The sequence below is a fragment of the Carassius auratus genome, linkage group LG48F (assembly GCF_003368295.1).
Source record: "Carassius auratus strain Wakin linkage group LG48F, ASM336829v1, whole genome shotgun sequence".
Classification (NCBI taxonomy): Eukaryota; Metazoa; Chordata; class Actinopteri; order Cypriniformes; family Cyprinidae; genus Carassius; species Carassius auratus.
Genome location: NC_039300.1, coordinates 1,099,731 through 1,124,560, shown reverse-complemented (window position 1 = coordinate 1,124,560; position 24,830 = coordinate 1,099,731). Strand labels below are relative to the sequence as shown.

The 24,830-nt window shown below is 34.9% G+C and overlaps 1 protein-coding gene across 1 annotated transcript in view; it reads left to right on the top strand.

Annotated features, from left to right (window-relative positions):
* The window catches only part of LOC113068622 (synapsin-2-like), a 61,692-nt gene extending 36,862 nt beyond the window's left edge, over nucleotides 1-24,830 (top strand). Inside the window, exons 2-11 of the mRNA XM_026241398.1 lie at nucleotides 19,944-20,011; nucleotides 20,111-20,202; nucleotides 21,979-22,135; nucleotides 22,220-22,309; nucleotides 22,399-22,461; nucleotides 22,552-22,694; nucleotides 22,788-22,862; nucleotides 22,955-23,057; nucleotides 23,217-23,354; nucleotides 23,537-24,830. Of these exons, the coding sequence (XP_026097183.1) occupies nucleotides 19,944-20,011; nucleotides 20,111-20,202; nucleotides 21,979-22,135; nucleotides 22,220-22,309; nucleotides 22,399-22,461; nucleotides 22,552-22,694; nucleotides 22,788-22,862; nucleotides 22,955-23,057; nucleotides 23,217-23,354; nucleotides 23,537-23,659 (1,052 nt within the window). The 3' untranslated portion in view covers nucleotides 23,660-24,830. The remainder of the gene's footprint in view (nucleotides 1-19,943; nucleotides 20,012-20,110; nucleotides 20,203-21,978; nucleotides 22,136-22,219; nucleotides 22,310-22,398; nucleotides 22,462-22,551; nucleotides 22,695-22,787; nucleotides 22,863-22,954; nucleotides 23,058-23,216; nucleotides 23,355-23,536) is intronic.

The following is a 24,830-nucleotide window of genomic DNA, read 5'->3' as shown; positions in this document are numbered from 1 at the left end:
CCTCAAAAGATTAGTGTGAATTATAGTAAATGCATGAATATCCTTTAAACCTGTATTTGCATTAGCATACAAAAGAAATGGTCACCATATGGTTGAGCCTGAATATGTAAGATGTTAATTTGTGTGGTAGGATGTAGATTTTTGTGATACAGTGTGTCAAATATTTAAGAATGTATTCAGACACAGACAAACTGGCTAAATTGATATATCAGGTATTATATTAAAATACATTTTTATTTTTAAAGGGTCTGTTATTAATATTATGAATATGGATCTTATTCCATTAAATCTTGCCTAACAGGACAGAGAAGTGTGTTATATTTGGTGTGGTGAAGGTTGTATTATAATTGAATCCCTTAAACATCAAAAACATTGATATCTTAAAATAAACAGGTGCTGTAAATTTGTTATAGCCTTAAATGAATGGATGATGCATTTATATAGTGCTTTATTGTGTATTCCTGTACACCCAAAGGGCTTTACAATAATGCATAATGCCTTGTATACATTAGTAATTATCATCTTCTCGATATTGATGTTAAACCACACAAAACAGCTATTAAAAGCAATATTCAAAATGGCATAGTAGAGGCACTTTAAAATCGGTTCAATTTTCTTATATATTGGGATATAACTCAAACATTTCAGCCCAGACATTTAGGAATGTATTATTCTATTTATATACAAATACCATATCATTTAAACTGTGAATTTGCTACTCAGTATAACTATACCTTTTGTTTTGTTTTGTTCTTTTTTTACCCATGTACCATTTTACCTTTTACTACACATTAATAGCAACTCCATATGAGTTATTTTCTTTTTGTTTAAAGTTGGATCAACAGTGCACATCTGTTGCAAAGCAGGGGTGACAGAGAAATGATCATCTGTGATTTTTGGCAACATAGTATACGACAGCAAAGGAACAGTCCCTGAAATTAGTGCACTGCACTGAATGACACTATTGGTGAAATGTGTAATTATTAACAAGAAGTTTAAACCCCACTGGTCTGAATTATAGCTCTTTGTGTTACTGAGTTGACAGTAGCTCAGCAATCTACATCCAGTTTGGCTGCAATTTTATCACTGTAGCTCTAATAGTCCCTTTATTTGTATAGCACTTTATACAATACTGGTTGTGTCAAAGCAGCTTTACACAGTTAAAGAAAATAGTTGTCAATATTGCAAGACAATAAACAGAGTAATTTTTCAGCTAAAGTCAGTTCATTGATTATTCACTGATGTCATCATCCAGTTCAGCTCTCTTCCAATAGTGTTTGTGCAATCAGTCAAGCGTCCTCAACTAAGCAAGCCAGAGGCAACAGCGGCAAGGGACCAAAACTCCATCAGGGACAGAATGGAGAAAAAAACTTTGGGAGAAACCATGCTCTCTGCTGACATTCAGGGCTGTAGAGGTCCTCTCAGGTGCTGATCCATCATCTGGTCTGGATATTTACTGGATCCGGGTGACTGCAGTGACCCTCTGATCTGGATACAGACTGGATCTGGTGGCTAGATTTAAACTGCAAGAGTGTGTCTGCTTCCCGAACAATGTTAGGTAGGTTATTCCAGAGTTTAGGCGCCAAATAGAAAGGGATCTGCCGCCCGCAGCTGATTTTGATATTCTAGGTATTATCAAATTGCCTTTAGTTTTTTAGAACATAGCGGACGTAGAGAATTATAATGTAAAAGGAGCTCATTCAAATACTGTGGCGCTAAACCATTCAGGGCTTTATAAATAATAAGCAATATTTAAAATCTATATGATGTTTAATAGGGAGCCAGTGCAGTGTTGACAGGACCGGGCTAATATGGTCATACTTCCTGGTTTCTAGTAAGAACTCTTGCTGCTGCATTTTGGACTAGCTGTTGTTTGTTTACTAAGCGTGCAGAACAACCACCCAATGAAGCATTACAATAATCTAACCTTGAGGTCATAAATGCATGGATTAACATTCCTACATTTGACATTGAGAGCATAGGCCATAATTTAGATATATTTTTGAGATGAAAAAATGCAGTTTTACAATTGCTAGAAACGTGGCTTTCTAAGGGAAGATTGCAATCAAATAGCGCATCTAGGTTCCTAACTGATGACGAAGAATTGACAGAGCAACCATCAAGTCTCAGACAGTGTTGTAGGTTATTACAAGCTGAGTTTTTAGGTCCTATAATTAACACCTCTGGTTTTTTTTTTTTTTTCAGAATTTAGCAGTAAGAAATTACTCGTCATAGAGTTTTTTATATTGACTATGCATTCCATTAGTTTTTCAAATTGATGTGTTTCACCGGGCCGCGGATAAATATATAGAGATGAGTATCATCAGCATAACAGTGAAAGCTAACACCATGTTTCCTGATGATATCTCCCAAGGGTAGCATATAATGCTTGAAGAGTAGCGGCCCAAGTACTGAGCCTTGAGGTACTCCATACTGCACTTGTGATCGATATGATACATCTTCATTCACTGCTACGAACTGATGGCGGTCATATAAGTACGATTTAAACCATGCTAATGAACTTCCACTGATGCCAACAAAGTGTTCAAGTCTATGCAAAATAATTTTGTGGTCAATTGTGTCAAACGCAGCACTAAGATCCAATAAAATTAATAGAGAGATACACCCACGATCAGATGATAAAAACAGATCATTTGTAACTCTAAGGAGAGCAGACTCAGTACTATGATACAGTCTAAATCCTGACTGGAAATCCTCACATATATCACTTCTCTAAGAAGGAATATAATTGTAGGATACACAGTAGTTAATTATACGTAGCTTATGCCAAGATGATTTATGACTTTGACCTTTGACCTTTTGACAGGTTGAACTTCCGGTAACCTTATGATGGATGGGCGGAACTTTCCGACTTCAAGGGTTAGCCTATGACCTTTGCAATCATCGATCATGTGCTTTTGACAGAAAGTTTTACCCTATTGACCTAGTTAGTTCTAAATCATGGTTTTGACGGCTAGTTTAAACGGAAGATGAAAGACTCCCATACATCGATCATGCGGTTTTGACAGAAAGTTTTACCCTATTGACCTGTTAGTTTTAAATTAAAACGGTATATGAAAGACTCCCCATCATCGATCATGTGGTTTTGACAGAAAGTTTTACCCTATTGACCGTTAGTTTGTTTGAAGTGTGTGCCAGTTGTTTGAAACTCTGTGTCAGTTAGCTTGTTTGAAGTTTATCACAGTTATAAGGTTATGTGTGTGGTTATAAGGCTTCTTCCCCCTCCCATTACATTTATGAGCGGTGTATAAATGGGGTCGGTGTGTTCTACATTAAATTATATATATATATATATATATATATATATATAATATATATATATATATTTATAAAACATTCTATAATTTATATAATTCTAAAAAATAATATATTAAGGTTGAAAAAATTTCAGTTATATATAATTTATATAATCTAAAACACATTTTAATTATTTCACATTTATATATATAAAAACATTATATAATTTATATAATCTAAAACACATTTTAATTATTTCACATTTCATATATAAAACATTATATAATTTATATAATCTAAAACACATTTTAATAATTCACATTATATACATAAAACATTATATAATTTATATAATCTAAAACACATTTTAGTTATTTCACATTTATATATAAAACATTTTATAATTTATATAATCTAAAACACATTTTAGTTATTTCACATTTATATATAAAACATTCTATAATTTATATAATGTAAAGCGATTTAACTAAGGTTGAAAAAACATTCTGTTCTTTTAAAAAAGGTTATAAATTAAACTGTATAAAAAATATACTGAAACCGACTGTTTCAGATAAAACAAGATCCAATTTTTTTTTTTTTTTTTTTTAGAGAGCAGAAAGGAGTATTTTCACATCGCCTTCCTGACCTGCAAGTATTCACAGCGTCTTCGTTTGCACGCCACAGTGCACACTCGTCGGAATTTACTACCAATCATAATATCTTCAAAGCCATTTTTTTAATTAAAACAAACGTATCTCACGCGGGAGTACCATGTTTTTGACAGTTTTCTGACGGTTCACCTATGAATTACGGTGGGCGAGCGGCTAGCATCTCTTGTACCCCTCTCTCTCTCCCTCTCTCTCCCTCTAATGCCTGTGTACACACATTCGTCTCCAAGTCTTATTTTCTTCTTTTAATGAATATAAACACATTATACATTCACAAACAATATAAAACAAAACATTTACATTAGTTTTGTTCATCACTAAAAATATACATTTTACCAGGATCGGGGAAAAAATATATAATTGAACAGAATGAAGAATATGGTCTATTGAGGAACCCGGACGTGTCATTGACACAATTCAGTTAAATTCATTTCACATTATTTGTTGCAAGACATTTTCTATATTATATTTAAAACCTTTTATATCCATCTTTATATCATATCTTTTTCAAAAAGCTGTTTAATTATTTATTTTAACCGTACACCTACAGTACCACCATACAATAAAATGCTGCATGCACGTACACTTTTAAGCGATCTGAATTATGACTAGCCTATAAATTTCATCATAAGCCACACGTACCTTGTTATATCACTATAATATCCACGGCGCTATACAAATTTGTATTCTGATAAACCATATAAACAAGCGGACATACGCGTGGACATATCAAGTTAAAAAGAGACTTATCTCTATTTTAAACAATATTAAATTATATATGACGGCATGTTACTAAACCGGAACATACATTTTAAACAAGTATTCATCGTTTTTATAAAACACATCGCAGTAACAGACATGTTACTAAACCAAAACAAATAATTTTATCATACATTTTTTTTAATCATGTATTCAATCAATACTTATACAACATATACAAACACATTTTAAACATATTTTAAACAAAAACTAATCATAAACGCAGCCTTCTCAAAATTACAGACATGTACAATCATGCTGATCACATATTATGGGATATTCAGACTTTTAGCCACTAATACGTTTTAGGATAATGAAAAACACCAACGTCTGAGGGGTGTCAAAATATCTCCAGTCCCCAAAACCCACTCAGACTCCAGGGGTTAAAGAATATGAAAATAAATAATTATATAATGACATCATCATCCTAAAGCAATTCATTAAACAAAAAAGTATTCAAAATATAAGTTAATCAAACTATAAACACACCATACTCTTCTTTTTTTTTTAAAAAGATAACTTATTTTAAATGTGATAGCATAGTATATACAATAAACATTTCTGATGATACATATAAAAAATTATCCCTTACAGTTTTAGACCGGTGAGAGATGTCCAAACATGAATGAAATATCCCCAAAATAAAAATGTATGACTTAAAAAATAAAATAAAAATGATTAAATCATAAACAGAATCTCACAGGTCCTCGTAGTGAAATGTATGTGAGACCCGAGGGGCTGCTTCACACACACCCCGCGCAGGCGAGGGTGGAGTTCCAGACCGCATGATCTAAGTCAATGGTGTACATTATTTCAAAGCTAACATTAATGTAATGTTTTTTAATAATCAGTACCCCCAGTACATCTGATGTCCGTTGATTCTTAATTCAACAAAAAGATGATATGTATTACCTAAATATTTTATATAATATTATATAATAAAAAATTATTTATATCATATTATATCATTTCGTATATATGATTATATTTATATTAGATGCGTCATGCATTAATCACTTTAGATTCTTTAAAGTTCTTTATTTTAGCACCATCTTTCAAAAGTTTTCATACCATCTCTCTCTCTCTCTCTCTCACACACACACACTCTCTCTCTCTCTCTATCTCTCCCTCTCTCTCCCTCACACACACACACACACCACACACACTCTTTCTCTCTCCCTTTCCCTCTCCCTCTCTCTCTCTCTCTCTCTCTCTCACACACACACACACACACAATGAAACATGAAGCCAAAGTCTTTCTGTATGTTTTTTAAAAAATAAAACTTAAAATATTGATTTTGCTTTAAATCTATGCTGAGGAGCTCGTTTGTTTGTCACAGTATAGACTGTGAAGTTTAGATGAAGTTGCTTTATCTTTTAGAAGAAAGACCCTCGATCGTATTCAACCATTAAAGATGGTTCAGGAAAGACCCACGCGTCCTAGAGATGTAATTTATGTGCGTTGCTACGGTCGTAAACCTTTCACATATCCACGGTACTTTTCAGACACAGAGCAGGAAAGACATTTGCAGACCCTCTGCTTAGCCGTCCCAAAATACCTCCATTTAAAAGCAAAAATATTAAAATGACCGCCTGTACATCTAACAGGCTGTAGTTCTATTTTATATGTTTTGTATTAAAAGTACTATCCATATTATATTCCTTATTTAAAAACAATATATTTAACCGACAGTATCCCCCCAACGTGTGTTTTTCCATCAGTTGTTTGCCCTTCAGCCTTATTACGTAGTGCTTTTCATTTAGCCTACTGTAAGATCCCTTTACAATAGTGTAATGAAAGTTAACTTTTCATAAAGTTTATAGTTGTATTTTACTGTATCCCCATCCTTCTATCCTGTAGATTGTATGCGTACTGTAAAATAACAAAAATACATCTTGCTTAAAGTCACTAAATAATTACACCACAATTTGAAATGTGTTTAAACACGTTGTGTGTCACTAAAGCAAGGCACACCGTCTATCGTCTTATTTTTTTTTTTTTATAACCCGATGACCGGCATCGTCTCTTCATATAATTTATGCACCCGAGTGCTTTTCTCTCACGAGTAGAAAACTCTTTCTCTTTGGATATGTTTGGCAGAAACATAATTTCTACATCAGAAATTTTTTTAAATGTACAACTGAACTTTTCTCATTCGACAGAAATACTATTTTCAAATTATTTACCCGGCCTATAACACTCGGTGTAAATGTTCTTACCTAGAACAGAAAACATACGCTTTGACTGTTTTGTAGGCATCGTGTAATGTTAAATGGTTTACTAAAAAACACTAATCACCAGCAGCTGTGATTTTTCAAAAGGAAAGAAATGTACGAGCTAAGGATGTTTCAACTATTATCATCATTTCCCTTTGACCCGGATAAAGCAGTAATTAATTTTCTATGCGAGTGAAACACTATACAGTTCTCATACTATTTGTGTAAATAGCTGTGCTAAAACGTTTATGACTATTTTAGCGCAGGCCAGCAGATCATGTCAAGAGTGTTTCACATGTAAGAATCCAGATGTTTTGTAAATTACATTTTTCTTACACCTCGAGATTTAGCCGTATCAAGATTTTGGATGGCCTTTCGTGTATTCGAGCGACCAAATCACTAAGAAAGAGAGTATAGCAAGAAAACTAACGTTTACAACGCATATAGAATTCAGAATACAATTGTTAAAGTATTTTTTTTTTTTTTTTTTTTTAAATGTTTTTTTGTAAATGATATTTTTATTACTCCGTTAGATTTACTCATCGTGTTCGGATAGCGGATGACACAATTCACATTTTGTTTTAAGACTCCTGTAAGTTCGTGCTAACTCTCGCGTGGGAAAGAGAGCGGGGTGAGCGTATTCTATTCATTTAAGAAAAATTATTAAACATTTCCCCCGAACATTTTTAATTATTTTGACAAAACACGACACGACGACATTAAAGAATGTTATCAGTTCCTACGGCCATCTTCTTCGATTCAAATAAAGCAAAATCTCTAGTGTACGTGTGTATGTGCTAAACATCTTTGCTTCTCCACTTCTCCAGATTTGTTAGATGGGCTACCGTTGTAATACAAACACATTTGAGAACTACGACGTTCTCACTTTTGTAACGGTTATAGAAAATGCCGTACACACTTTTGCATTTCATATTTCGGTGATTTTAGCTGTAATGAGCACATAAGACAAAAATTGTCAACGTGTGACTCGTAAACATGTATCATTTTATTTATTCATTTATTTTTACCAGAGATAGTCGACCGATCTGTTGACACGTTGTTTTGCAGTTTTCCCTGACTGCGGTCAAACATACACTGCCTGTTCATAGGAATTTTACATCTAGAGCTCTTGTTCATATAGCCGATGACCGTATTCGCATTGTTTCAGCATTTGCCGCTTGACATTAAAGAGCAGGCCTATGCGTACTCCCCTTCGGTCGTAAGCATAATCATCTACCATGCGCTGAGATTTTTCTGATTTGTCCACTTTTGACGGATTTGCTAGAGGGACTATGTCACCTCGTTGTAACGTGATTACGTTTAAGATCCATAAGACTGAACTACATTCACCTGAAAAGGTTATAGATATAGACTTTTATACAGGAAATGTGTATCAGAATAACAATTACCTAATAGTGAAATCCACTCTTCTAAACTATTGTGAAAACTTTTAATGTTGATCCGGCCCACCAGCCGTGTATCTTTTTCATTGTTTTTTAGATAAAGAATATTCTCAGAGTATGTTCAGTATTTTCATCGTATGCATCTCTAAACAGTAATTCAATAAATAAACCGCTGTTGATAAGTCGTTCATTTAAGTGAGAGGCGGGATGATTTTGACCGTTTTAGTCATTGATCGTGCTTAAGGTCTGATCCGGAAAACGCGCTACAACTGTAACTGCGCTGTCACGTCTACATAACCCGCTCTTCTTTAAGAAAACCGCGAGGCGAGCAGTTTCTGACATCTATTAATTCACTTCATTTTTTTTCACCACCGCAAATGTTTTGTTTAGCATACATGTTAGTTTTAGTCATTTACATAGGTGTCACGCATGAAGTTTATAGTTATTTTAAATAATTATGATAGAGTTACAGGTTTAGGTAAGTGGGGTGCCTGTAAGCGGTGACAACTTCGAGCATCGGAGACGACGGTGCTACTCAAACAGCCCATATCTTTTAACAAAAACTATTGTATTCCATGTTACTAAGACAAAATCTGTAACAGCGTCCATCAATATGTTGAAATGAAAATAAACATACAAAACTTTATAATGACCGTATAGCCTAACACCGCATTGACAAATGTTTGTTCTAACGCTTTCGCCCAAAAGTTGCTACATTTCTTAACGGACGCTAGAGCGAACTGTAAACCACACACTTCCTCATCGCATTACGCTAAGAAACTGCACATGGTTAAAGCTATTACACCATAAACTGTCTAAAGTTGTTAATGTACAAGCACAGTAAACTATTTCTACAAAAAATATCATTGCACTACTGTTTTTGCATATAATACATCGTTCAACAATACTTTTGCACACTCATTCGACTTTATTTATTACCGCCGTTCTCACGTTCCTGCTGTTCATAATGTATATATAATCCTTCATTGCTCGGTTCATCATGTACATACGATTCCTACATTGCATTCATATTTATATTCTGTATATACTCTGATCAATATCGTATATAGCAACTACACTGTATATTCTGTATAGCTTTACTTACTCTGCACTTTTATGTATATAAAACACTATATTCTTGCACTTCTGGTTAGATGCTAACTGCATTTCATTAGCTCTGTACTTGTACTCTGCATAATGACAATAAAGTTGAATCTAATCTAAACAAGTACAATCGTACGCTTCCAGGACTCTGCTCATTCTTTCTGTTTCAATTTGTTTAAACGGACTTTCGCATTCTTATCTTATTTTCACCAACTAAGCGTTATTCCTAGGCCTCGCGGATTGTTTTCTAGTTTTGGCCTTCAACCTCTTTGTTCATACGTCGCTATATCTCTGTGAATTTGCTCGATTTCATAAAATATCTTTTACGTTATATCATTATACTATCCTAGTTTATATCAGATACAAGTTTGTTTCTTCATATTTCTCGCAAGTCAAACCCCTAACCACGGCCCTTCACCCTCCTCCGCTTTTTTGAGCGCAACACCCACAACCTATTTTTTGGTAGAATGTACAGAAGATCCACCGCTACTTCCTCGTGACTACGGCTAGTCTTTATCCCCTGTGAGCGGCTGACCTCATAAACTCTGCAGTTATCGCAGGTTTTCTTATGATCCGCGAACAAGGGTTTTACAGCGCGGTCGACGGAGTATCTGTCAGTATCTACGTGGACTGACAGAATCGGCTTCAACGATCAAATTTGTCTGAAACTGACGCACTCTCAAATTTTCAAATAATAAGGCTTCGACGGATCTGAACGCTTTGAAAAAAAAAAAAAAACACTGGATCGTCTTCGATTTAAAAAAAAAACACTGGATCGTAGTGGATTTTGAAGCGCTCGGTTTACGTCTTGGAACAAATTCTGAAAAGGATGTCCGCCACTACCAGCGCTGCTGCGGATGGTCGAGTGGAGTGCGGCTGTGCCGAAGGAAAGATGTGTCCTGTAAAAGCCAACATAGACTCTATGTTTAAACAATGTTACAGAGAGCAAATGATTGATCTGATGCGTAAAATCATAGACGATGCGTCTGATCCGAATCTTGATTGTACGACGGATTCCAAGCGCGTAACAAATCTCAAGAAAGAAATGGACGTTGTAAGAAGACTGAAAAATAATCCGTGGCCCGATTTGACGAGCTTGTATACGACCAGCAAGACGCCGATTTGTGTAACGACCAGAAAAATTCTGTATGTGACGGCCGAATGTAGCGGCGAGATGTACATTAACGAGACTCTCTGTCTGTGTACGTGCATAACGGATTTGTGTGTGATGTTAGTCGCTAAACATTATGGTTTCGCCATACCTGAAATTATTGAAACCGTCGTTGATTTCATAGTAGAACAAAACTTGAGGGCCTGCCGAGATTTTCTTTTCTGGCTAGATAACTTGTGATGTCATGTCATTCCTATTGTTTGTAATAACAATTTGATCACTTTCTTCATTACTTCATTGTAAATTCAACACTGTTTTGTTGAAATAAAAGTTTGAATCCTCTCATCGGATATTCTTTCTCAGAGTTCATTTTTTGGATTTTAATGATTTAGCACATTACAATGAGTATACTGTCGCGGATACTCTAACGGGAGTAGATGTAAGAGAAATATGAAGAAACAAACTTGTATCTGATATAAACTAGGATAGTATAATGATATAACGTAAAAGATATTTTATGAAATCGAGCAAATTCACAGAGATATAGCGACGTATGAACAAAGAGGTTGAAGGCCAAAACTAGAAAACAATCCGCGAGGCCTAGGAATAACGCTTAGTTGGTGAAAATAAGATAAGAATGCGAAAGTCCGTTTAAACAAATTGAAACAGAAAGAATGAGCAGAGTCCTGGAAGCGTACGATTGTACTTGTTTAGATTAGATTCAACTTTATTGTCATTATGCAGAGTACAAGTACAGAGCTAATGAAATGCAGTTAGCATCTAACCAGAAGTGCAAGAATATAGTGTTTTATATACATAAAAGTGCAGAGTAAGTAAAGCTATACAGAATATACAGTGTAGTTGCTATATACGATATTGATCAGAGTATATACAGAATATAAATATGAATGCAATGTAGGAATCGTATGTACATGATGAACCGAGCAATGAAGGATTATATATACATTATGAACAGCAGGAACGTGAGAACGGCGGTAATAAATAAAGTCGAATGAGTGTGCAAAAGTATTGTTGAACGATGTATTATATGCAAAAACAGTAGTGCAATGATATTTTTTGTAGAAATAGTTTACTGTGCTTGTACATTAACAACTTTAGACAGTTTATGGTGTAATAGCTTTAACCATGTGCAGTTTCTTAGCGTAATGCGATGAGGAAGTGTGTGGTTTACAGTTCGCTCTAGCGTCCGTTAAGAAATGTAGCAACTTTTGGGCGAAAGCGTTAGAACAAACATTTGTCAATGCGGTGTTAGGCTATACGGTCATTATAAAGTTTTGTATGTTTATTTTCATTTCAACATATTGATGGACGCTGTTACAGATTTTGTCTTAGTAACATGGAATACAATAGTTTTTGTTAAAAGATATGGGCTGTTTGAGTAGCACCGTCGTCTCCGATGCTCGAAGTTGTCACCGCTTACAGGCACCCCACTTACCTAAACCTGTAACTCTATCATAATTATTTAAAATAACTATAAACTTCATGCGTGACACCTATGTAAATGACTAAAACTAACATGTATGCTAAACAAAACATTTGCGGTGGTGAAAAAAAATGAAGTGAATTAATAGATGTCAGAAACTGCTCGCCTCGCGGTTTTCTTAAAGAAGAGCGGGTTATGTAGACGTGACAGCGCAGTTACAGTTGTAGCGCGTTTTCCGGATCAGACCTTAAGCACGATCAATGACTAAAACGGTCAAAATCATCCCGCCTCTCACTTAAATGAACGACTTATCAACAGCGGTTTATTTATTGAATTACTGTTTAGAGATGCATACGATGAAAATACTGAACATACTCTGAGAATATTCTTTATCTAAAAAACAATGAAAAAGATACACGGCTGGTGGGCCGGATCAACATTAAAAGTTTTCACAATAGTTTAGAAGAGTGGATTTCACTATTAGGTAATTGTTATTCTGATACACATTTCCTGTATAAAAGTCTATATCTATAACCTTTTCAGGTGAATGTAGTTCAGTCTTATGGATCTTAAACGTAATCACGTTACAACGAGGTGACATAGTCCCTCTAGCAAATCCGTCAAAAGTGGACAAATCAGAAAAATCTCAGCGCATGGTAGATGATTATGCTTACGACCGAAGGGGAGTACGCATAGGCCTGCTCTTTAATGTCAAGCGGCAAATGCTGAAACAATGCGAATACGGTCATCGGCTATATGAACAAGAGCTCTAGATGTAAAATTCCTATGAACAGGCAGTGTATGTTTGACCGCAGTCAGGGAAAACTGCAAAACAACGTGTCAACAGATCGGTCGACTATCTCTGGTAAAAATAAATGAATAAATAAAATGATACATGTTTACGAGTCACACGTTGACAATTTTTGTCTTATGTGCTCATTACAGCTAAAATCACCGAAATATGAAATGCAAAAGTGTGTACGGCATTTTTCTATAACCGTTACAAAAGTGAGAACGTCGTAGTTCTCAAATGTGTTTGTATTACAACGGTAGCCCATCTAACAAATCTGGAGAAGTGGAGAAGCAAAGATGTTTAGCACATACACACGTACACTAGAGATTTTGCTTTATTTGAATCGAAGAAGATGGCCGTAGGAACTGATAACATTCTTTAATGTCGTCGTGTCGTGTTTTGTCAAAATAATTAAAAATGTTCGGGGGAAATGTTTAATAATTTTTCTTAAATGAATAGAATACGCTCACCCCGCTCTCTTTCCCACGCGAGAGTTAGCACGAACTTACAGGAGTCTTAAAACAAAATGTGAATTGTGTCATCCGCTATCCGAACACGATGAGTAAATCTAACGGAGTAATAAAAATATCATTTACAAAAAAACATTAAAAAAAAAAAAAAAAAAAAAATACTTTAACAATTGTATTCTGAATTCTATATGCGTTGTAAACGTTAGTTTTCTTGCTATACTCTCTTTCTTAGTGATTTGGTCGCTCGAATACACGAAAGGCCATCCAAAATCTTGATACGGCTAAATCTCGAGGTGTAAGAAAAATGTAATTTACAAAACATCTGGATTCTTACATGTGAAACACTCTTGACATGATCTGCTGGCCTGCGCTAAAATAGTCATAAACGTTTTAGCACAGCTATTTACACAAATAGTATGAGAACTGTATAGTGTTTCACTCGCATAGAAAATTAATTACTGCTTTATCCGGGTCAAAGGGAAATGATGATAATAGTTGAAACATCCTTAGCTCGTACATTTCTTTCCTTTTGAAAAATCACAGCTGCTGGTGATTAGTGTTTTTTAGTAAACCATTTAACATTACAAGATGCCTACAAAACAGTCAAAGCGTATGTTTTCTGTTCTAGGTAAGAACATTTACACCGAGTGTTATAGGCCGGGTAAATAATTTGAAAATAGTATTTCTGTCGAATGAGAAAAGTTCAGTTGTACATTTAAAAAAATTTCTGATGTAGAAATTATGTTTCTGCCAAACATATCCAAAGAGAAAGAGTTTTCTACTCGTGAGAGAAAAGCACTCGGGTGCATAAATTATATGAAGAGACGATGCCGGTCATCGGGTTATAAAAAAAAAAAAATAAGACGATAGACGGTGTGCCTTGCTTTAGTGACACACAACGTGTTTAAACACATTTCAAATTGTGGGTGTAATTATTTAGTGACTTTAAGCAAGATGTATTTTTGTTATTTTACAGTACGCATACAATCTACAGGATAGAAGGATGGGGATACAGTAAAATACAACTATAAACTTTATGAAAAGTTAACTTTCATTACACTATTGTAAAGGGATCTTACAGTAGGCTAAATGAAAAGCACTACGTAATAAGGCTGAAGGGCAAACAACTGATGGAAAACACACGTTGGGGGGATACTGTCGGTTAAATATATTGTTTTAAATAAGGAATATAATATGGATAGTACTTTTAATACAAAACATATAAAATAGAACTACAGCCTGTTAGATGTACAGGCGGTCATTTTAATATTTTTGCTTTTAAATGGAGGTATTTTGGGACGGCTAAGCAGAGGGTCTGCAAATGTCTTTCCTGCTCTGTGTCTGAAAGTACCGTGGATATGTGAAAGGTTTACGACCGTAGCAACGCACATAAATTACATCTCTAGGACGCGTGGGTCTTTCCTGAACCATCTTTAATGGTTGAATACGATCGAGGGTCTTTCTTCTAAAAGATAAAGCAACTTCATCTAAACTTCACAGTCTATACTGTGACAAACAAACGAGCTCCTCAGCATAGATTTAAAGCAAAATCAATATTTTAAGTTTTATTTTTAAAAAACATACAGAAAGACTTTGGCTTCATGTTTCATTGTGTGTGTGTGTGTGTGTGTGAGAGAGAGAGAGAGAGAGAGAGAGGGAGAGGGATAGGGAGAGAGAAAGAGTGTGTGTGTGTGTGTGTGTGTGTGAGGGAGAGAGAGGGAGAGATAGAGAGAGAGAGAGAGTGTGTGTGTGTGAGAGAGAGAGAGAGAGAGATGGTATGAAAACTTTGAAGATGGTGCTAAAAATAAGAACTTTAAAGAATCTAAAGTGATTAATGCATGACGCATCTAATATAATATAATCATATATACGAAATGATATAATATGATATAAATAATTTTTTATTATATAATATTATATAAAATATTTTAGGTAATACATATCATCTTTTTGTTGAATTAAGAATCAACGGACATCAGATGTACTGGGGGTACTGATTATTAAAAAACATTACATTAATGTTAGCTTTGAAATAATGTACACCATTGACTTAGATCATGCGGTCTGGAACTCCACCCTCGCCTGCGCGGGGTGTGTGTGAAGCAGCCCCTCGGGTCTCACATACATTTCACTACGAGGACCTGTGAGATTCTGTTTATGATTTAATCATTTTTATTTTATTTTTTAAGTCATACATTTTATTTTGGGGATATTTCATTCATGTTTGGACATCTCTCACCGGTCTAAAACTGTAAGGGATAATTTTTTATATGTATCATCAGAAATGTTTATTGTATATACTATGCTATCACATTTAAAATAAGTTATCTTTTTAAAAAAAAAAGAAGAGTATGGTGTGTTTTATAAGTTTGATTAACTTATATTTTGAATACTTTTTTTGTTTAATGAATTGCTTTAGGATGATGATGTCATTATATAATTATTTATTTTCATATTCTTTAACCCCTGGAGTCTGAGTGGGTTTTGGGGGACTGGAGATATTTTGGCAGCCCTCAGACGTTGGTGTTTTTCATTATCCTAAAACGTATTAGTGGCTAAAAGTCTGAATATCCCATAATATGTGATCAGCATGATTGTACATGTCTGTAATTTTGAGAAGGCTGCGTTTATGATTAGTTTTTGTTTAAAATATGTTTAAAATGTGTTTGTATATGTTGTATAAGAATTGATTGAATACATGATTAAAAAAAATGTATGATAAAATTATTTGTTTTGGTTTAGTAACATGTCTGTTACTGCGATGTGTTTTATAAAAACGATGAATACTTGTTTAAAATGTATGTTCCGGTTTAGTAACATGCCGTCATATATAATTTAATATTGTTTAAAATAGAGATAAGTCTCTTTTTAACTTGATATGTCCACGCGTATGTCCGCTTGTTTATATGGTTTATCAGAATACAAATTTGTATAGCGCCGTGGATATTATAGTGATATAACAAGGTACGTGTGGCTTATGATGAAATTTATAGGCTAGTCATAATTCAGATCGCTTAAAAGTGTACGTGCATGCAGCATTTTATTGTATGGTGGTACTGTAGGTGTATGGTTAAAATAAATAATTAAACAGCTTTTTGAAAAAGATATGATATAAAGATGGATATAAAAGGTTTTAAATATAATATAGAAAATGTCTTGCAACAAATAATGTGAAATGAATTTAACTGAATTGTGTCAATGACACGTCCGGGTTCCTCAATAGACCATATTCTTCATTCTGTTCAATTATATATTTTTTCCCCGATCCTGGTAAAATGTATATTTTTAGTGATGAACAAAACTAATGTACATGTTTTGTTTTATATTGTTTGTGAATGTATAATGTGTTTATATTCATTAAAAGAAGAAAATAAGACTTGGAGACGAATGTGTGTACACAGGCATTAGAGGGAGAGAGAGGGAGAGAGAGAGGGGTACAAGAGATGCTAGCCGCTCGCCCACCGTAATTCATAGGTGAACCGTCAGAAAACTGTCAAAAACATGGTACTCCCGCGTGAGATACGTTAGTTTTAATAAAAAAATGGCTTTGAAGATATTATGATTTTGTAGTAAATTCCGACGAGTGTGCACTGTGGCGTGCAAACGAAGACGCTGTGAAAACTTGCAGGTCAGGAAGGCGATGTGAAAATACCTCCTTTCTGCTCTCTAAAAAAAATAAAAAATAAACATTGGATCTTGTTTATCTGAAACAGTCGGTTTCAGTATATTTTTTATACAGTTTCATTTATAACCTTTTTTAAAAGAACAGAATGTTTTTTCAGCCTTGGTTAAATCGCTTTACATTATATAAATTATAGAATGTTTTATATATAAATGTGAAATAACTAAAATGTGTTTTAGATTATATAAATTATAAAATGTTGTATATATAAATGTGAAATAACTAAAATGTGTTTTAGATTATATAAATTATATAATGTTTCATATATATAAATGTGAAATTATTAAAATGTGTTTTAGATTATATAAATTATATAATGTTTTATATATGAATGTGAAATAATTAAAATGTGTTTTAGATTATATAAATTATATAATGTTTTATATATATAAATGTGAAATAATTAAAATGTGTTTTAGATTATATAAATTATATAACTGAAATGTTTTTCAACCTTTAATTATTTTTTAGAATTATATAAATTATAGAATGTTTTATAAATATATATATATATATATATATATATATATATATATATATATATATATATATATATATATAAATGTAGAACACACCGACCCCATTTATACACCGCTCATAAATGTAATGGGAGGGGGAGAAGCCTTATAACCACACACATAACCTTATAACTGTGATAAACTTCAAACAAGCTAACTGACACAGAGTTCAAACAACTGGCACACACTTCAAACAAACTAACGGTCAATAGGGTAAAACTTTCTGTCAAAACCACATGATCGATGATTGGGGAGTCTTTCATATACCGTTTTAATTTAAAACTAACAGGTCAATAGGGTAAAACTTTCTGTCAAAACCGCATGATCGATGTATGGGAGTCTTTCATCTTCCGTTTAAACTAGCCGTCAAAACCATGATTTAGAACTAACTAGGTCAATAGGGTAAAACTTTCTGTCAAAAGCACATGATCGATGATTGCAAAGGTCATAGGCTAACCCTTGAAGTCGGAAAGTTCCGCCCATCCATCATAAGGTTACCGGAAGTTCAACCTGTCAAAAGGTCAAAGGTCAAAGTCATAAATCATCTTGGCATAAGCTACCGTATATTAACTACTTACCACCTTCTCTAGTATTTTGGACAGAAAAGGGAGATTCGAGATTGGTTTATAATTAACTAGTTCTTTGGGGTCAAGTTGTGTTTTTTTACGAGAGGCTTAATACCAGCCAGTTTGAAGGTTTTGGGGACATATCCTAATAACAATGAGGTATTAATAATTGTCAGAAGAGGATCTATGACTTCTGGAAGCACCTCTTTTAGGAGCTTAGATGGTATAGGGTCTAACATACATGTTGTTGGTTTAGATGATTTAACAAGTTTATACAATTCTTCCTCTCCTATAGAAGATAATGAGTGGAACTGTTCCTCAGGGGGTCTATAGTGCACTGTCTGATGTGATACTGTAGCTGACGGCTGAATGGTTACAATTTTATCTCTAATAGTATTAATTTTAGAAGTAAAGTAGTTAATAAAGTAATTACTGCTGTGATGTTGGGAAATGTCAACACTTGTTGAGGCTTTATTTTAGTTAATTTAGCCACTGTGTTGAATAAATACCTGGGGTTATGTGTGTTTTCTTCTAAAAGAGAAGAAAAGTAATCGGATCTAGCAGTTTTTAATGCCTCAGGATTGGTTACTTTCCCGCCAAGCAATACGAAATACCTCTAGTTTTGTTTTCCTCCAGCTGCGTTCCATTTTTCGGGCTGCTCTCTTTAGGGTGCGAGTATGTTCATTATACCATGGTGTCATACATGGTGTTTCCTTAACCTTTCTTAAGCGTAAAGGAGCAACTGTATTTAAAATGGTAGAAAAGAGAGAGTCCATAGTTTATGTTACATCAAGTTGTTCTGAGGTTTTGGATATGCTAAGGAATTTGGATACATCAGGAAGATAACTTAAAAAGCAGTCTTTTGTGGTAGAAGTGATGTGTTCAGTGTTCAGTGTGATGGTGCTGGATGTGTTACTGTTGACCCGTACTGCCTGAGGTCTTCCAGTCAGAAAGTTTAACAGCCAGTTGCACAGCGAATTGTTGAGGCCCAGCTGGACTTTTTTGTGAATGAGCCGTTGAGGGTTGATTGTGTTGAATGCTGAAGTCTGAGTGTTTTTCTGTCTGGATGGGTGAGTGCTGAGTGGAGGGCAATGGGGATAGCATCATCGGTCAAGCTTTTGTACTGATATGCAAACTGATAGGGGTCCAGGGGGGGGGGACTTGATGTGATGCATGACTAGCAGTTCAAAGCACTTCATGAGAATAGGAGTGCAACTGAATGGTAGTCAACTTATTATTATTATTATTATTATAGCATAATTTTTATTCATTATTTTATTTAATCATAGTAGTTTGTTAGTTGTAGTTAGTTAGTAGTTTGTGTGTGTGTGTGTGTGTGTGTAACCTCAAGTTGAAGGGAAAACATTTGATACTCGTTGTGGCAAGCCAATTTAATCATGGGATTCCTGGAATGTCGCATGAACTACTTCAGGTGAAAAAAAATTGCAAAAATGTTGATCACCATGGTAACTAGCCTACTGCACAATATGCCATCATCCTCATGCCAACATGCATGGCAAAAATACCACATTCATATAAATTCCCCCAAAATATATATATATTACAATTGTACAGCAGCTTGTCACTTGGGAAGTACCCTATAAAGGACATATTTGTCCCCTTTCACAACGTTCGCCGTAGCACCTTAAGTATAATAGTACCATATCACTACTTTTAAGGTACTAATATGCACTTTTTAAGGACAGATAAGGTACAAAAAATGGATTATTAATGAACTAACAAATGATAAAAGCACATTACTATGTGATATTAAGTCAAGTTAATGTCACAGGTTTTTGAATGAAATATGAATGCAATTTCTGTATGATAAAAAGACCTGAGCCTCTCATTTTGGATGAACAATATATATATATATATATATATATATATATATATATATATATATATATATATATTAGTCATTTTATCTCCTTTTTAAACCCCTTTCTCATTTCTACAGGGCCAGACTCTTTAGAGGGAAAAAGCTGAATGGAGATTATGATATTAAAGTTGAACAGGTGAGTTTAGGAAAGTAACAGGACAAATCAAATCAATCAAAGTATTTTTATTTATTAATTCAGTTGCTGATTGATTGATTGATTGATTTTGTTTTTCAGGCTGAGTTTGGTGACATCAGTGTCGTGGCTCATGCTAATGGATCATGTAATGTGGCTGTACAGGTTTTGCAGAATGAAAACAAAGTTTTCAGGTAAACTGGCATTTAAAATTTACCTCAAGCTATTCAAATTATACTGCAATAACTGAGTTAATGTGCAATAATGAATTGTCAGTAAAAATGTAAGTTTCTGTGTGATTTTATTGTTGTGCAAACAGCCAGCTGAATTTCTTAACCTTCAATCAGTATGAAAGCTGCATTAACCAACCAAATCATGTGTAATGTAATAATGTAATAAAGAACAATTGTAATAAAAGCCCTTTCACAATGATTTGAGTGGCTTGTCACCAAGACAATGCTTCTGTGTAATTACGAAAATCAATTCACTCATTCTTCAGAAGCACATTCAAAACACTGTCTAAAATTACTTTATAAGACATTATAGCTTATAGCACCTTAATCAGGGTAGGACCATACGTACTTTCTAACAAGAATGAAAAACAAGGATGTGAGGGGAAAGATGTACAGTGCATTCAATGGATTGAACTGTTGTTAAAACATGTCGACTGTTAAAATTACAATGAAAAACTATTAAAAAGTGGCAGCTCTTCTGCTGCACTCAGCGTCTGATTTCATTCACTCATTCAAATAGACGACATTAGTGGATTAATGTAGGGAGTAGTGATTGATGGTATAGGGATTTCGAACACAGCAAATTACTTAACGAGAGGGCTTGGTAAAACAAGACAGGGAAGCACATGGCCAACATAAAGACAGAGCTCAGGGACTCAGGCATAAAACAATTACAAAAACATACCAGGGCAGAGTCCTGACACCTTTGCTCACTTCTTCTAAGTATCTAAGAGGTTTTGCTTTGTGATGTGGAGGTAGCCACTCCACTTAAAATTGAAGTCTCTTATGCCTCTCCATGGTGGATAAAATCCATGGAGACACTGCGCATGTGCATCAGCTGTCTGCTTGCATAGTGACTGGGCTACACTTCTCATTCACTGGTGCCACAGTGGTGTACAGTGGAGTATATCTCCCTGACATCGGCCTGGAGGTGTGAGAATTTATATTATTTGGCAGGACTGTTTTGCCTTAGCCTGAGCTAGTTTAGCAATTAATGCAGTAATATCAGTAGCCCCTTTTGGATTGTTGCGTGAAGTTTCACGTAGGCAGACTGAAAAGGTCTAGCCCCAGTTCCCCCATATATCTTGAATACCCAGCCATGCAAAACCCTTGACAGACACATTTTGACAATGAGGTTTGTGTCTGTGACTTTATCTCCACAACACATGCCCGGACAGCTGGAATCAATTGTCTAATCAGTGTGAGGTGCGATTGACAGCCTTTTACCATCCTAAAAAATATCCTTTCTACTTCTTGGCCCACCTGTTGAGAGTGCAAGTCAATGAAAGTTTGGCCGTGGCCCTGCAGCAGACTTCCATGAGGTCTAATCTGATGGCAGATCTCCACTCTGGTTGCTACATTATCAAGATGAATTATTTGGGAGGATAGAGTCATTTTCCTTCATCACTGTTGAGAAGATGAGAGGACTTCATGTTCCTCGCCCCGCAAAAAAGACAAACCCAGCCAACAGCAGAACAAGATTTAAATACATTAATGCATATTCAGTGCAGTTTTCACTATCTTCACGTGAGAAGAAAACAAGAATTCCTAGTATGTAACCAGGCTGTGATGAGTTATTCCTGACTGAAAATTGATCTGTCAGTGATGTAATTGGTGCTTCCACAATTGAACAGTTGGTTGCATATTTATAGAAGTTAATGCAACCTATACAAACACATTGCAATAACAACTCCAAATATTGACTTTTATTTATTGGTGTGATATTTTCCCCTACAGGTCATTTAAGCCTGACTTTGTCCTGATCCGACAGCATGCTTACAGCATGACAGAGAATGAGGATTTCCGCAACTTAATCATTGGACTGCAGTACGCCGGCATTCCCAGCATCAACTCCCTGGAGTCCATTTACAACCTCTGTGACAAACCCTGGGCAGTAAGTTTGAGAATGGTCGATTTGACATGGCATATCATTTGAAAGATATCTGCTCCAAACTCATCTCTCCAAACCTATCTGCAGTTTGCATGTCTGATCAGCACATGCAAGAAACTTGGACAGGAGAAATTCCCATTAATTGAACAGACATTCTATCCCAATTATAAAGAAATGGTAAGCGGTTGTTCCATAAATATTTTCTTCCAATAATGAATTTATCTGCGTATTTAAATAAATACTTTGTTTGTGGGAAAACAAACCAGGTGACTATGCCAGCATTTCCTGTTGTCGTGAAAATTGGGCACGCTCACTCTGGTGTGGGGAAGGTAATGTTTACACTGAGACAATGACTGTAAAAGAAGCGATGCGTGTTCATGTGCGGTTAAGCATGTAATCAAACAATTTGTGTTGTTAAGGTGAAAGTGGAGAACCCCACAAAGTTTCAGGACATAGCGGGTGTGGTGGCTATCACTCAGACCTACAGCACATCTGAACCTTTCATCGAAGCCAAATATGACATCAGGATTCAGAAAATAGGAAATGATTACAAAGCTTACATGTGAGTAACGATGCTAGTATGGAGAGTTTCTGAACACATCTCAGATTTAGCTATGCTGTTCTTGACAGATGAAGAATGCTCCTCGTTTCACAGGAGGACGTCAGTCTCAGGTAACTGGAAGTCCAACACTGGCACTGCCATGGTGGAGCAGGTGGCGATGACAGACAGGTAACCCTTACAATAATGGCACATTTTAAAGCATCTGCTACAGGTAAACAGTATGCTTCAGACATGACCAAGCATGTTGCATTGTTCCGCAGTTATAAGCTTTGGGTTGACACCTGCAGTGAAATCTTTGGAGGCCTTGAAATTTGTGCAGTTAAAGCTATTCATGGAAAAGATGGAAAAGATTACATTACTGAGGTATGTGCTATACTTTTGGAAAAGCTGCATGCTAGTTCTATAGATATGACATATAAAGATGTTGTAGAGGTTTGTTTTTTTTGTTTTTGTTTTCTACAAATTCAACCATTGTGTTTTATTATGTATGTAATATTACTAATATCTGTGTTTTTTTATTAGGTAATGGGTTCATCTATGCCATTAGTGGGAGACCATCAAGCCGAGGACCAGCAGCTGATAGCAGACATGGTCATTGCCAAATTGAATCATGTTACAGCACAAAATCCCAAAAGACCAACAGCTATTCAACCAAGAAAGGTAGATGATGTAACAACATTAAAAAAAAAAAAAAATTGAACCTTAAATTTGATTTTCAAGGAAAGTTATCTATAGTGCAGCGCATACAGTATATGAGTATGTCAGCAGCTCGGAGGGTTGAACTAAAACATCTCTTTTGTGAATGTTACTTGTATGAGCAGATGTGTTTTTTTTTCTTTCAGAATGCTGTTGTGGTTGAAGTAAATCACGACCCACCACAGAAAGCTCCTCCACAAGGCTGTTTGCAGTACATTCTTGACTGCAATGGTGTTGCTGTGGGTCCAAAATTAGTGCAGGCAAACTAATACAACCATGAAAGCTCTAAGCATTTAAACTCCCGACAGGTTGTGTTCAAACATTCGGACAGTGACCTGAGGTGTAAGGGAACAAATAATCTGAATGAAAAGTCTTAATTTGGGCCTGATCGGTATTTCAGGCTATGCTGTGTAACTTTCACTGTTCTGCGCTTGTGATGGTTGCTTTGTTTCTATGTGAAGCGGTTGTCTCTTCAGGGTCGTTGTGTGGTAATACAGCAGATCGTGCCTAGTGTTCAGTGCCACTCTTTCCCATGTACTTTTTTCTTGTTTTATGTCTTGTGTTATGTTTCAGTTAATGGTGTTCAAAGAGTTATAGTGTGTGTGTGTGTACCTGGTATTCCCTATGGTAAAGGGGAGCAGAAGTCACCACAAGGATAGTAATACCAGTAAATTTTGACCTTGTGGGGACAATTTATTTTTTATTTTTAATCTTTATTTTTGGTTTCCATGAGGAAATAAACTTATAAATCAAACAGAATGAAGTTTTTTGAAAAAAATGCAAAACGTTTTCTGTGAGGGGAAGGTTTGGGCTAAGGGGATAGAAAATAGTTTGTACAGTATAAAACCATTACACCTATGAAATGACCCCATAAAACATGGAAACCAGTGTGTGTGTGTGTGTGTGTGTGTGTGTGAATGGTTGTATTTATATATATGAAAGTATGGAGGCTATAAAATATAAGTGAACATTTTAATTGCATGATCAAATGTGTGTGTCATTGTGTGCTGAAAGGTAATGTGTGTATTTTATTTTATGACATCACTGTTGAAGTAATAGATATCATACTTTATGTACTTCTAGTATTGTAAATGTGTTACAAAATATGGTGAAATGTGTTTGCTACAATGGATGAAAACTCAATAATCAACATCAATAATGTTTTGTTCTTGTTACCAATACTATTGCAGAAATGTAATTAAATATAAAGCAATAAAATTAAAACTCTGAACAAACACAGAGTACTCCTAAACACTGATTTGTAGAAATGTATAAATGACACATAATTCACAAGGTAAATGTTTTTTTAACAACTAGTCGGTGAAATGGCATGCATAAATGTAAGACAATGTTGATTTTCAACCTTAAGAGGTCAAAATAAAATTAAGTGTTTCAATAAGGTATATGTTGAACGTCACCTGACCAAACCCAGGAAATAAT